At 39.3% G+C, this 14,705-nt stretch overlaps 1 protein-coding gene across 3 annotated transcripts in view; it reads right to left on the bottom strand.

The window, feature by feature from the left end:
* The window catches only part of TBC1D31 (TBC1 domain family member 31), a 67,545-nt gene that overhangs the window by 51,827 nt on the left and 1,013 nt on the right, over positions 1-14,705 (bottom strand). For 2 of the 3 annotated variants that reach the window (XM_032415604.1, XM_032415605.1), the window contains exons 2-4: positions 11,369-11,515; positions 7,302-7,417; positions 3,569-3,747 (exon numbers count right to left, since the gene is read on the bottom strand). In XM_032415604.1, coding sequence (XP_032271495.1) covers positions 3,569-3,747; positions 7,302-7,417; positions 11,369-11,515 — 442 coding nt within the window. The remainder of the gene's footprint in view (positions 1-3,568; positions 3,748-7,301; positions 7,418-11,368; positions 11,516-14,705) is intronic. The other variant, XM_032415607.1, reaches the window with a different exon arrangement.

The raw sequence follows: 14,705 nt of genomic DNA, 5'->3' as shown, positions 1-14,705 counted from the left end.
AATTAAGTTTAGTAACACATTCTTTGTTAAATGTTATCTCATATCCATCACTAAACCTTTTCCAATACATATTGAACCATAGTAATCAGATACCCTAGGATTTATTCAAAAATCCCAAACTAAATATTTAATTTAAATATTCTACCTCAAACATCAACAAAATAATCAAAATTTACTAATATGAAGAGGTGTAACTGGCTTACCCAAGAGGCAGTATGGTATAATGGAGTGACTCCGGAATAAGACAGGCTTAGATTCAAACCACAAATCTTTGGAAAGCTATGTGACACTGGGCACATTACTTAATATTTCTCAACTTCAGATTCCCCATTTGTAAAATAAGAGTAGTATCTACTTTTAGGATTATTTAAGTTTAAAAATAACTAAACAAAATGTTAGGTACATAGTAAATATTCAACAATTGGTATCTATTGCTATTGGTATTGATTATTCCTATTACCAGGTACAAAAACCGTGGAAAAATGTTGGAATGATAGGTTCTTTAAAAACATTTTTGAAATCAGGGGCGCTTGGGTGGTTCAGTTGCTTAAGCGCCTGACTCTTGATTTTGGCTCAGGCCATGATCTCAGGGTGGTGAGATTGAGCCCTGCACTGGGCTCCATGCTCAGCGGGGAGTCTGCTTGAGATTCTCTCTCCCTCTGCCCCTCCCCCTGCTCACGCATGTGCTCTCTCGCTCTTGAAATAAATAAAATCTTAAAAAAAAAAAAAAGAAAAACATTTTGAAATCAAAGGTCCACAGTTATTTTTCCGAAACCCTTGGTGTTAGATGTGTTCCAGAATTCAGAATTACTTCCGATCTGAGAAAGGTAATATGATGTATATTCTGTAACAGTATGTAGAACCCCTGCGTGACCCGGAGCAACACTCTATGACTCAAACATATTAACATTTCAGCCTCCTGTCAGTTCAGTTCAGGTTTTGCTGCCAAATGAGTTCAGGCAGGATCGGATTTTGCCACCAAGTGAGTTATTTGAAAACTTTTGGGTTTCTGAATTGCTAATGAGGTATTATTCATCTATTTCATGTAGTTCAAAAGAGACAGAACAGTTACCTTACAGCTTTTTAAAAAGATAACTAAGTGCACTGAGATAATCCCACAGTAGAACCAGGTAACAGATAAGAACAGCGGACCACAGCAGAAGTAGCAGCGGCTGCTGCTGAGCCGGTTCTGAGCACTAGCTCAGGTGCTAGCGGGCAGGTGCCAGGGATCAGCTATCACACTCCGTCCTGAGGCCTGAGACCCGTGAGGCTACATCTGCCTCCTACACATCAGGCGAAGAGCTCGTCGACAGTGCGGAACGGGAATCTACTGGAAACTTTAGACTTAACTTCTGGCTTTACTAGAAATACAAATGAAAGAATAAGTTAAATGACATAATGATGATCAGTAAGACAAATTCAGAATTTGGGGCATTTTCCAGGACAACTGGCCTGATTGCTCTCAAGATAAATAAATGAATAAATAATAATGTCATGGGAAAAATGGTAGAAGGCTATTTTATTTTTAAAGCTTTATTTATTTGAGAGAGAGAGAGAGAGAGAGAGGGCACGTGTTTGGGGGGCGAGGGGGGAGGCAGAGGGATAGGGCGGCAGAGAATCTTAGGCAGACTCACCACTGAGGGCAGAGCCCAAAGTAGGGCTTGATCTCACCACCCTGAGATCATGACCTAGGCCAAAATCAAGAGTCGGACGCTTAAACGACTGAGCCACCCCAGTGCCCCAGCAGAAGACTATTGTAGATTAAAAGGAGCCATCATAAAATGAGACTCGCGGCATCATTTGTCACCATGTATCACACACACAAAAAGTCACAAAAGTTCTCTTTAAAATATAGAATCAGAAACTGGAAGAAAAACATAGATTTAGCAAAAACTTGATAAGAATAAGATTAGTTTACAATTACTTCTTATTTTCAATAGAATAAGCTAGGAATGGCAACAATCTGGCCCCTTCAGTCCTTGTATAGCCCAGGAGCTAAGAATGGTTTTTACACTTTAAAATTATTTCATTGTAGATGGTTAAATAAGTATATACATAACATCCTCAATTTTGCTCTTAGTCTGCAAAACCAAGAATATTTACTATCTGGTCCTTTGAGAAAAAGTTTGCAGGTAATATAGAGACTATGATGTTCTATTATTTTAGAACAATATACCTATATGCATACTGCATATGATACATATATTTTCTAACTTTTATTCTCATATTGCTAACATTTAGAGTCCTATCTTTTAAACTAAAATGTCTAAATGACCAAGCAAGGTTAGAATTGGCAACGATCCAGCATCTACTAATTTTAATTTCATGGTAAAAAGAACAGATGGTTTTTGTGTCACTGTTTCATAACTCTATTTCCATTGTGGGTTCAATTCCCAATGTGCTCTTCTTTGGAATTTAGAATTCAATTTAGTGCTGAAGCAATTAAAGAAGAAAAGACCTACTAAGATATTTGGCCTAACCCCCTGAAGAATAAGCTGGCTACAACTTTTATCTTTTTTAAATTATTAAAGGCAATCTAAAGAACTCTGAGATTTCCATAGAGACTACAAAATAAATTTCTGGTTGACATGCACTGCTAGCTGTTCACGTTAATGACCAAGATATTAAAAGCAATACTGCGCGTATAATATAACCTGAAGCAATAGAATGAATCACACGGGAGACTCAGACAATCCCAAAAATAGTATTAGGCTAATCAAATGGAAAAAAAAAAATTAAGCCTTAAAAGCAATAGAAGTGTGTATTTTTTAAGAAGTGAAATATGTATACAATGGAATACTGATCAACAATAAAAAGGAATGAACTACTGCTATGTCCAAAAACATGGATGAATCTCAAAACCATCACACGGAAGGAGAAAAGCTTTACACATACCATTACTGACCAGCTCTATTTATTTGAAATTTTAGGACAAAACTAATCTACGGTAGAAAAACATCAGGACAGTGCTTCCCTGGGAAGGGATAGAAGAGAACTTTCTGGGATGATGGTAGTAATAGGTCCGCACAGGTTACAAAAGTGTATGTATTTGACAAAACTTAACAAATGAATACTTAAGATTTGTGCATTTCATTATATATAAATTTCACATCAACAAATACTGAGCCCTAGTCGATTAAATTCAGGCTTAAGTATTTATGGGCAAGTATACTGACATCACAATTCACTTAAAATGAAAAAGAAAAAGAATAAATGGACAGAAAATGGATAGATCCATAATACAGTATAGGGACATAAGTACAGTAAAGGATAATATAGGAACATGTTAATGGTAGAATCTAATGGTGTACATGGGTTCACTGTGAAATTCTTACAAATTTATGTTTGAAATTTTTTAAGACAAAAACTCAGTAAGTTATAAACTGTAGCCACAGGCAACATCTTCAATCCCGTGAGCCACTCGGCTTTGCGTGTGGCTGCGTTAGGAGAACACAGTTTGTCGGACAAAGTGAATCATTCACTACTCTTCTATCATCTATAAATCCTGCTGACCAAGAAACTGGTCTGAGAAGCACAACAGACCAAGATGCGCCCCACCTCCACTGACCTTTTGGATACCCACAGACTGTAGAATATTCAGCTTTCTTTTCCTCTGAAAGGTATCCAAGTCCCATAGCTGGGCCGTGTCGGAAGAAGTAGTAATGGCGTATCTCCCTGAGGCATGCACAGAGATCGAAAACACTGATGACTCATGGCCTCTCATCCAGCTAACGAGCTCCTTGGTAACTGTGGTAAAGAGTAAAAGTTACACAGGTAAAACACTCTATGTCATCCAAGAATGGATTCGATCGATGGCTAGGTTTTTATGAGACACCTTCATTACACTACACTACAAAAGTAAAAGCTTAGTTGGCTAGTTGATAAAACGCACAATGGAACTCATTAGTAACATGAATATCATCGACACATGAGGAGATGAGGCCAAATGAAAAAGGGCTTAAGAACAGCTTTCAATGTGACAATAGGGAGTTTGGGCTTTCTCTTGGGAGGCATAGTTTTGTGTAGAAGAGTATCATATCTGGTGTGTATTTTAGAGCGAGCACTTTGAAGGTACATGGTGGATACATTGGGAAGAAGGAAGAGATTAGACAACTGATTTATTTGTTGCTGTGATAATCCAGGGAGGAGATAAGGAAGGTCTAAACAAAAAATGTGACAATGGAGAAAGAAACAAATTCAAGAGCTATGAGGGAGAAATTCAAAGGACTTTGTGATCAAATAGATGTGTTGAAATAAAGGATGACATAAGTCTTCAGTGGTTCTAGCTTAGTTATCTAATGAGATGGCGATACTAGTAACTGATTTAAGAAGTACATGAGGAGAAACAGATCCAGCAGTGTGGGAAGAAGTGATCACGAATTTGATTTTTAAAACTGATCCTGAGGTGTGTGCATGCATGTGTGAGAGAGAAACACAGAAAACAGCTGGCAAATACCAAAAACATCATGACAATTATCACTGGGTCATAGAATTATTAGTGATTTTTATGTTCTCTTTACATTTTCCTGTGTTTCCAAATTTGCTATGGTAGGCAAGTTTTACTTTCATGATCAGAATTTTTTCCTCCAGAAAGATGAAACTGAGGAGAATAGTCCGAAAGCAAGATGTAAATCTGGGAAGCATTAAGACACAAAGTAGGTCAAAACTGAAAACAGAGCGAAGAGAGAGAAACCCCTGGGGAGAGAGCAGTAGTTTCCAAATACCAGTCTAAAGTCTGGCATTAGTTAATGATCAACTTTTCACTGGTCTTCAGTGAAATGAGGAAAAAAAAGGATGATGAAATGAGGTTTTCATAAACCTAAATTTAAAGTACTACCTTTTAATTGAGTATTATATCCTTCTAAGTTTCTTTATGTTAAAAAAAACTCACTTCGTGAAATGAAATTCTACTGTTTTTTCCAATGTCATTTAGCAAAATTAAAAGCTGACAACCCATGTGGGTTGTTCTCTACTTTTTCTTTTTAACTGAGTGAAAAATCCAAAAGTCTAGGGACCACTCAAATAACCCAGGAGAGAGCCTAGTAAGAAGCAGTCAGAGAGGTAGGAGGAGAACCAAGAGAGAGAAGAGTATGAAAACTAAGGTCCTGCCCTAATGCAAAGTACTAAATGCTACTGAGAGGTAGAATGAAAAGTACAAAGAGGGTTTCAACAATCAGAGGTTACTAAGGACCTTAGAGGAGTAGGAGTGGGGGGGAGCAAGAATCAGAATCTGCTGTTGGAAGCTGTCAGGATTTAGCAGTGAAGAGGGAGGTGGTCAGGGAGGTGGCGATAACATTGTAAGGAAGGGGCTTCATTGGCGGGGGAAGGGGTTCAACAGACAGAAGAGACTGTAAGAAGATGGACCTGGGAAGAGAGAAGAGGAGAATGGATGGAGTCCAAGGGAAGCAATCACAGATGAGTATAAACATTTAGTTTTTCAGAATTTCTGTGACAGCAGGGTCTATAACCAAAAACTGGAGACAGTTTAAAGTCCACTGATAGGTTTAATAATTATGGTACTGCCAACACCTACAGAGTGGAGTATTACATGCTGATTTTAAAATACTGCATGCATTTTTAATGAGGTAAGAAAATGATTCCACAAAACAATCTAGATAGGATGATCATGTTTGTTAGAATGTACAAGAGGTGGGGTGCCTGGGTGGCTCAGCTGGTTAAGCCTCCAACTCTTTGTTTGGGCTCAGGTCATGATCTCAGCATCGTGAGATGGAGCCCCGCATCATCAGGCTGCCCGCTCAGCAGGGAGTCTGCTTGAGGTCCTCTCTCTCTCCTTCTGCCCTCCCTCCCTGTTTGTGTGCGTGCGTTTCATTTTCTCTCTCAAACAAACAGACAAATAAAATCTTAAAAAAAAAAAAGACCGTAAAAGAGGTATATGCAGAAAAAACAGACTGGAAAGATAGGTCCCTACTATAAAAACATGGACTGCATCTGGGTTTTACTGAAGGATGACTAGTTTGTCTCCTTACAAGCAGTGAGGGCATAGTAGTGATTAAGAGCAGGGCCCCTGGAGCTAGGCTTCCAGGTTAGGAATCCTGGCTCCACTGCTTACAAGCCGTGGGACCTTGGTCAAGTTACTTCTGTGCCTCAGTCTCCTCATCTGCGAAATGGAAATAATACCATCCACATCTGTGGGTTTTATGACAATTAAAATTAATATGTATAAAGTCACAGAACAGTACCTGGCAAAGAGTAAACACTATGTAAGTGTTAGCTATCACAAATATTACTATAGTTATTATTATCTTTCTTTTTTTAAAAGATTTTATTTATTTATTAGAGAGAGAGAGCATCCTGAGATCATGACCTGAGCTGAAACCAAGAGTCGGACGCTTAACCAACTGAGCCACCCAGGCGCCCTGGTTATTATTATCTTTCTACATATTCTATCAATTACTATAATAACAAGAAAAAACAATACAGTTGAGATATCTTTTTTCTTAAGAGCTTCAGTTTACCGAACTCTAAATTCTCTAAAAATATACGATGTGGTATACAATACATAAGATATATTAAGAAGGTTATTATTCTTGTACCTAAGTACTAAGGAACCGGGGCTTTGTCCAGGTTCCTGGGAGGCAATCTCTAAACCCCTAGCCTCCCCAGTGACGCAGTGTCTCTGTTATTCATGGCAGGCCCCTCAGGCAATAGCAGCTGGCTGACCTAAGGAGAGAACCTCAGAGTGGGGTTGGCCACATGGGAAAGACCAACCGTGGGAGTGACTGGAAGGCTGGGGCTTTGGGTCACATGATATTCGCCCAACCTCCAGAGAGAGGAGGAGGGCTGGAAATTAGAGTTCAAACCAGTGAGCAATAATCCAACCAGTCATATCTATGTCATGGAGCCTCCATAAAAAGCCCTGGACCTCAAAGCTTAGGTGAATTTTTGGTTTGGCAATACTCAGCATGGACAGCCACTTACTGATGCTGGGAGGGTAATGTGTCCCTAAAGATAACAGCAGCTTCTCTTCTGGGAGCCTCCCACGTTCTACCCCATTCGTCCTTCCTTTTGGCTGGTTTGAATTTGTAACCTTCTGCTGCATTAAAACTATAATTGTAAGCAGAATGCTTTCCTTAGTTCTGGGAGTCATTCTACTGAATTATCAAACCTGATGGTAGTTGTGGGGAACCCTGAGTTTGTAAACAGCTGATGTGATGTGAGGATGGTCCCGGGACCCCTGACCTTGCAGGTTATGTCTGCAGTGAGACAGACTGGCAAACTCCTTGCAGTACCTCAGTCTAAATTTGACTCTTATTCAAAAGATAAATAGGAGGACTTCTTACCTGTATCGAAACATTTAATAGAATAATCAGCTAATGCCACAAGGAATTCAGACTTCCTACGGAGATTAAAGGCCAGAGCCGTGCAAGCTTGTGCTGTTCGCTGAACAAGATTAAACCTATTAAGAGATTACTGCATTAGTATCAGAAATTCTTCCAATAATCATAAATCTTACGTTGGAGAAGTCCTCAGATATGAAGAAAATGAAACCCAGAAAAATGAACCCTCATTTTGGTAGGCCAAAAACACATTATGAAGAGTGCTGTCTGCCACGTACACGAATTTGGAATTTACTTAACAGGTTTTAAGCTTAGCGGAATTACCACCAGCCATGTCTTTCAGGAAGAGGATTCTGGCAGCAATGGTAAATGCCCAGAAAGAAGAGATCATGAAGCAAGCTACTACAGAGCATCTCAACCAGAGCTATGGGTCTACAACAGAAACGACAAACACGACAAGAGTCAGGAGTCAAGTGGGAGAAGGGCTGGTGACACATCAAACATGAAGTGAAGAGGGAGGAATCAGGAATTCCTCACGTGCAAAATGAAGGTAAGAAAAGAGATGATTAAGTACTTAAGTGAACTAATACGCTGACTGAATGAAATAACATATGCTAAGTGCTTAGCAGAGTACTTGGCACACAGAGTTTTAATTTACTAAAAAAATCAAGTTTTCAAGATTGAGCAAAAGAGGGACAAGTTTGGGGGTAGGAAATAAGTCTGGCTTTAAATATGTTGAGTTCAAGGCCTTTGCAAAAACATTTAGAGCTGTGCTGTCCAAGAAATACAGGGCAGGCCACAGGTTTAATTTAAAACTTTCTAGGAGCCACGTCACAAAAGTAAAAAGAAAAAGGTAAAATTAATCTTAATAACATATTTTACTTAACACGTATTTGTCATTTCAACATTTAATCAATAAAAAATTATTGAGATATTTTATATTCTTTTTTTCATACTGAGCCTCCCAAACCCAGTGTGTATTTTACACTAACAACACATCTCAATTCGGACTAGCCCGCTTTCACGGGCTCCAGAGCTCGATGCAGCTAGTGGCTATGGCACTGGACAGCCTAAATCCAGAAGGGGGTAGAAACAGATCTGGGTTAACAGTATTTGCACGGCAGCTGAAGCCTTAGGCTTGGTGCTGACGAGATTATGAATGAGAACATGGAAGGGAGCAGGCCAACGAAGATGCCCAAGCAGCACAACAGGTAGGCTCTGGCCGAAGAGTCAGCAAAACAAGCGGGGGAAAATGATCAGCAAAGTAGAAAAGTCAGGAAAGAGCTGTACCTTGAAGCAAAAGAAAAAAATTCCAGGGAGGAAGTGAAGACTAAGATGAGAAAGGAAAAGAGACGAGTGGATTAGGCAAGTAAAATTTCCAAGGGGCCCCAGCATAGCGGGCATTAGAATCCGACAGGCCTGATCTCAGGTCTCAGCTCTGCCACCTGCTCCTCCACTCGGCTGTGAATATGTACAGAGAGAAAGGGACAGTGGACAAAATAAAAGAGAGGAGCACTCATGGTGCCAAGTCCCAGGGGTGGCTACAAATGATCGAGATTAGCACTGGAAGAAAGCAGGATCACTTATTCCACGAATAAGCCAACCATAGGGACGGCCAGGTATCTGAGGCTGCTCTGGGGAAGAGGAAGGGAAGCTTGAAAGTGTCTCTTTGCTCATGAGTTTAGGAGGCCAGGGAGTCGAGCAAGAGTAGGGTCGTACCCAAGGAGATAAGGAAGCGGGTGAAGCCCTGGAAGCTGGGGGAGAGTGAGAGAAGTAATAACTATTGATAAAATAATAACTATTGATGAGCAAATGAAGGAAAAGCATCATTAATGCTGAAGTCCATTGTTTGGTAATGGAGTCCCTCAAGAGCAATTTTTGTTTTCTTTAGCAGTGGAAACAGAGATGAGACAGTCGTATGGATTTAAGATTGAGAACTGGCAGGGTGCATGAGGCAAGAGTAAAAGGGTGGGAGAACTGTGACTGTTACTTTTTTGGTAAAGAGCAGAAACCATGACTAACAGATATCTAATAGGTCACAGAGAAACTAATTATATACGACCTCTTCTTTTCCTGAACTCTTTGAGAATAAGTTACCGAGATCATGATTCTTACAAACAAGAAAATTCTCCCCTATAATCAAAATACAACTATCAAAATCAGAAAATTACATTTATATGTTACCACCGCCTAATCCTCAGACCCCATTCAGTTTTGCCACTTGTCCCCAAAAATGTCCTTGACAGCAGAAGGATCAGTCCAGACTCATGCCTTTACTTGTCATGGCTCTGGTCTTCCTCAGACTGGAATAATTCTTCTGGTTTTTCTACAACGTTCATGACCTTGACCCTCGGGAAGATTACGGGCCATCTGGTTGTACAATCCCTGAATTTCGCTTTGCCTGTCTGATGATCCCACCGATCGGATTCAGGTGCCATGTTCCTGGTAGGAATACCACAGAAGTGATACTCTCTTGTTTCCACTGCGCCCTGTCAGGTGGCACACAAATTCTGATTTGTCCCACTACTCGTGTAATCATTTGATAAGGTAGTGTGTCTGCTCGACTTCTTCACTGCAAAACTAACCTTTCCCCCTCTATAATTAATAAGTATTTTGTGGGGAGCTGCTTTGTGACTATGCGAGTATCCTTTCTTTTTTTTTTTTTTTTTTTTTATTTTTTTTTTTTTTTTTTAGACTTTCTTTTTATTTTTTTATTTTCCATGAAAATTTTCTTTTTTTTTTAAATTTTTTTATTGTTATATTAATCCCCATACATTACATCATTAGTTTTAGATATAGTGTTCCATGATTCATTGTTTGTGCATAACACCCAGTGCTCCATGCAGAACGTGCCCTCCTCAATACCCATCACCAGGCTAACCCATCCTCCCACCCCCCTCCCCGCGAGTATCCTTTCTAATCAAATTGTTTCTTGATTACAGCATGAAGTTATAGATTTCTATGTTACTCAATGGGTTATGACCCCTTACTATCATTATTTATTCTGATACTCCAAGTGTCTCTAATATGGCAAGAAGGAGCTCTTTCAAGCTGACATTTATGTCCTTTGGACACTCTTTCTTTAAATAATTCCTCCTTTCTGGCTACAAAATGTTCCAGGCTCACCTGTACTTTCCCTTGCTGCATCCTGAAACTGGCCATTTCTGCAAGGATCCCTGACTACTTTTAGCAGAACGTGGTATTTAGAACAGAACTGGGCACTGGGTGTATTCACTGTGACTGGGGTGCTGTTGCTCCCAGGTCCTATAAGTGGACAAAACTAGGAAACATATGTACCTATAATGCATTCATTCACTCACACACTTCTATTTATTTCTATGTCTATATATTCAAAACTGGCTGTGCACTCAGATATATCCAATTCCAATCCAGTACCCCAGGGTTTGTTCTCGTTTTCTGCCTTTCCATATTTTAACTCCCCTTTCCAATCGTTAGAAACCTGGCCCCCATTATCAACATATTTACTCACTTGATCAAAGTCTCCGGTGTTTCCCATGACTGCCCCATCCCCCACACAGACACCTCCTGACTGCCAGGCGGACGTGGTTCTCCCTCCCACCTACCCCCACTGCAGGGATGACTCCCTCCGTCAATCCCACCTAACTGCTTCTGTACGAAACTGTTCAGCAAAGGAAGAGGAAGCAGACGAGTGAGGATCAATTCTTTAAAACTGCTAGATGTGTAAACTGAAACAATAATATACAAAGGAAATTATGCTCTTTCTAAATTGCTGAATTGCTAAATTGCTGAATTGCTAAATTGATGAAGTACCAGACACTGATAAGTGAGCAAGAGTAAATTTTTAAATTTAAGGAAAAACAAGCTACTAGAGATACTGTGCAAACTGGAACTTGAATTCTCTAAAAAAATCTAACCATATTTTCTATGCTTTCCCACTTTCTTCCGTCAGCATTTATGAATGTTTCACAAGGTACCTGAAATATAGTAAGAACTTGATGAATCTTGCTGAATGAATAATTAATAAGAGGTACTAAAATTGGCAGTAAATGACTTGTTAAATACAATATATATCAAAGGTATCTGCTCACCTGTTTCCATACAAGTCAAAAACATAGATATTTCCTTGATGGTCCCCAGCAATTAAGCAATCACCTGAGCTATCAAAAGCCACATTCAAAAATCGCAAGACTTTGGGAAGGTAGTCAGAAGTGCTGTGAATGATGTTCACTATAATCCTGTCAGAAGCAAACAAACAAACAATATATTTAATTCTAGGTCAAGCATTACTTATTATGAAAAATACGGCTTTTATAGTGTACTCCACTAATTTTGAAGTTTCCTGCTACCCGTTCTTCCCTCTCCTGCTACTCTTCTAGAAGCAATCCCAGTGATTTCTGAAAGCAGTTGAGAAAGTTATTCATTATCAAAGTGGCTGCTGTGCATATATTCATCAAATACTTGAAAACTCACTATGTGTCACACGCTGAGGAAGCTGGGGCCTGAAAGTAACTGACAGACACAGGCCCTGCCCTCAGCAAACTTTCAGTTTAGTGGAGAAGACAGATATTAAAGAAACAAGCACACATATGAACAGATTCATAAACTGTGACTAAGTGATAGATAAAAACAAGATAAAAGAGAATGTATTTTTGATTTAGTCAAATTGTTACATGAAGCAATAAACACATGCTAAAAACGAAAGTGACAAGTAGTTTTATGTAGATCATAAGCCACCACATGTAAGAAAAGTTTCAATTCAATATCTTAATTTTAAGATAGCTTAATGAAATTTTGTAATATAAAGTGTTCCAAAGTGAATTAAGTGTACATGAGCTCTATTTTCAGCTCTACTGGTCTAAAGTTACTATTTTTTTGAGAAGATCATGTACCATGTATCTGTTGAAAAGAAACCTGTTAGAAAACTTGCAGCACAGAATAACTAACTTCTTAAAATAATTTATATGTGCCTATTCAGGTCACGAAGATCAGAATAATCCCCTTCTTTGTGGCGACAGTAGTTTTCAAATCATGAACATTTTTTTTTTTTTTTTTTTAAGATTTTATTTATTTATTTGATAGAGAATGAGAGACAGAGAGCATGAGAGGGAGGAGGGTCAGAGGGAGAAGCAGACTCCCTGCCGAGCAGGGAGCCCGATGCGGGACTCGATCCTGGGACTCCAGGATCATGACCTGAGCCGAAGGCAGTCGCTTAACCAACTGAGCCACCCAGGCGCCCCAAATCATGAACATTTTTATCTTAATTGACTTTTTGTGAGTTTCTGAACTCCAATCTTAGAAACACTTATCTTCCTCATTATCACTTCATTAAAAAATACTACACTGAATTAAGTGTATTAAACATTTTCTTCAGTTTAAACTTAAGGCTTTTCATTGGGTGAAACGGCAAAATTCTTACGATACTTACGTTTATCAAGTCCCTGACAAAGATTCTTTAGTCTGGCTCCTGAACCTTCTCAGAGGCACTTCATTTGTGCGCTTCCTTGTAAAATCTAATTTTAGCATGAACTCTGCTCAGTCTGTTTAATTAGAACCCCTGATCATCCGTGATAACTGGTCAGTTTCTCATTCTTCACCATCTCCCAGCTGACATCTAATCACCCTGGCCTGTCTTCAGCAACAATCTCTTTAGGTTGGTTTACCCAGAACTCCCTTATCCTAGATGTTTCCTCTTAGTGATTTTCCATCCACTGCCTCCCACCCTGCTCCTTGGTGGTACATCCCCACTTGCCCAGGCTGTATCCAGAGCTGAGCCCAGTTCTATACTGAAGTCACCTTTCCTCTATTGAAATAGAGGAATAAAATCTGTTTTTACCACTTTAACTACTGTCAAGCTCTGGTTTTCCTTTGACATCCCCAAAGGGGAGAGGGGGAGAATAAATATATTGAAATGAATAATAATATTAAAATGTTCCCCGGCAGTTAAAATCAGACAGAGTGAAGGACTTTTCCCTCAGCTCTTGTTTCTGTAACATTTACCATGTGTTTGGATTACAAAATTATTCATGATCATTGTTCAAAATAAGGAAAGTATGGAAAAACACTAATAAATAAAACTGATTATAACCCTACCATCTAAATAATAATCACTATAATAGCAACATCCTGCCCCTCTGATTTCACATAATGCACACATATCAGCATTTATTCTAGAACAACTGCCTTTCAATTGCTCACAGGTTGTCTGACAGTTCCTCAGTCCTTAAACATAATTTAAAAATCAAATATTTACCGAACACCAAGATGCATGAGACACTATTTTAAAGTCTTTATAATGCCCTAAGACAACCCTCTCTGGGAGGCATGATTATCTTCACCTATAGTCTTAGTGATTAACTTGCCCAAGGTCACAGAACTAGTAAATGGACATTTACTTCAACTAAAGTCCATCTGACTCCTCGGTCTATGCCCCTTGCCTCTCGACACCACAACAATGGGTTTTGATGAACAGAAAAAAAGCCATAGTTCAGTGGGAGCAAATAACATTTGCATAAAACTCGTTTCTTTCCTTTTTTGAATCTTACATGTATATCTGGATATTTTATAACAGCAAGAAATAGAATTACTGTGGGTTGGCAATAACTTTCAGAACATTTAGAGAACATAAGTAGGGGTAGTATTTACATAAACTCCAAGTTTAGAAATGAAAATCCCTACTGAAGAATCCCTACTCTAAACAAAATTTTTTATTCAATAGAGTTGATGGGACAGCAGCATTGCTAGGGGGCTGACAGCAACCAGAAACCAAACAAGCTGTTAACAACGTCCAGCCGGGTGGTTCAAGCAAGCATAGTTGGCACTTGAGGTCTGTTGATTTGTTGAGAAGCAACCAAAGGATCAACAGAAAAATTACCAGGAACAGAAACATGAATTCAAGTGATGCAGCAAAGGCCATGAAATCTTAGGAAATTAAAAGCAATAGGATCGATCTCTGTGCAGCAAATGGAAGCAAGATGGCACCACTTGGGGCAAAGGTTTCCACTGAAGTCTTGAGTGGCTAAGACTCAAACAGGTCAGGTATCTGGGATCAGAATGAAAAGAAGAGCTGGGGAGAGGGAAAAACAGGCAGAGCACAGAAGACTTTTAGGGCAGTGAAAATACTTTGTATGATACTATAATGGTGTATATACGTCATTGTACATTCGTCCAAACCCACAGAACACACAACACCAAAGTGAATCCTAGCATCAACCGCGGACTTGGGGTGATGATGCTGTGTCATTGCAGATTCATCAGCTGCAATAAAAACACCTCTCTGATGGGGGATACTGATAATGGGGAGGCTATGCATGTGTGAGTGCAGGGGGGTATATGGGAAAATCTCTGTCCCTTGCTCTCAATTTGGCTGTGAACCTAAAGCTGTCCTAAAAAAAAAAGAAGTCTATTTAAAAACAAACAAAAGCAACC

This window comes from Phoca vitulina, unplaced genomic scaffold, assembly GCF_004348235.1.
Source record: "Phoca vitulina isolate PV1807 unplaced genomic scaffold, GSC_HSeal_1.0 scaffold18, whole genome shotgun sequence".
NCBI classification, from domain to species: domain Eukaryota; kingdom Metazoa; phylum Chordata; class Mammalia; order Carnivora; family Phocidae; genus Phoca; species Phoca vitulina.
The sequence above is the reverse complement of the archived record's forward strand: the minus strand, read 5'-3'. Positions and strand labels throughout refer to the sequence as shown.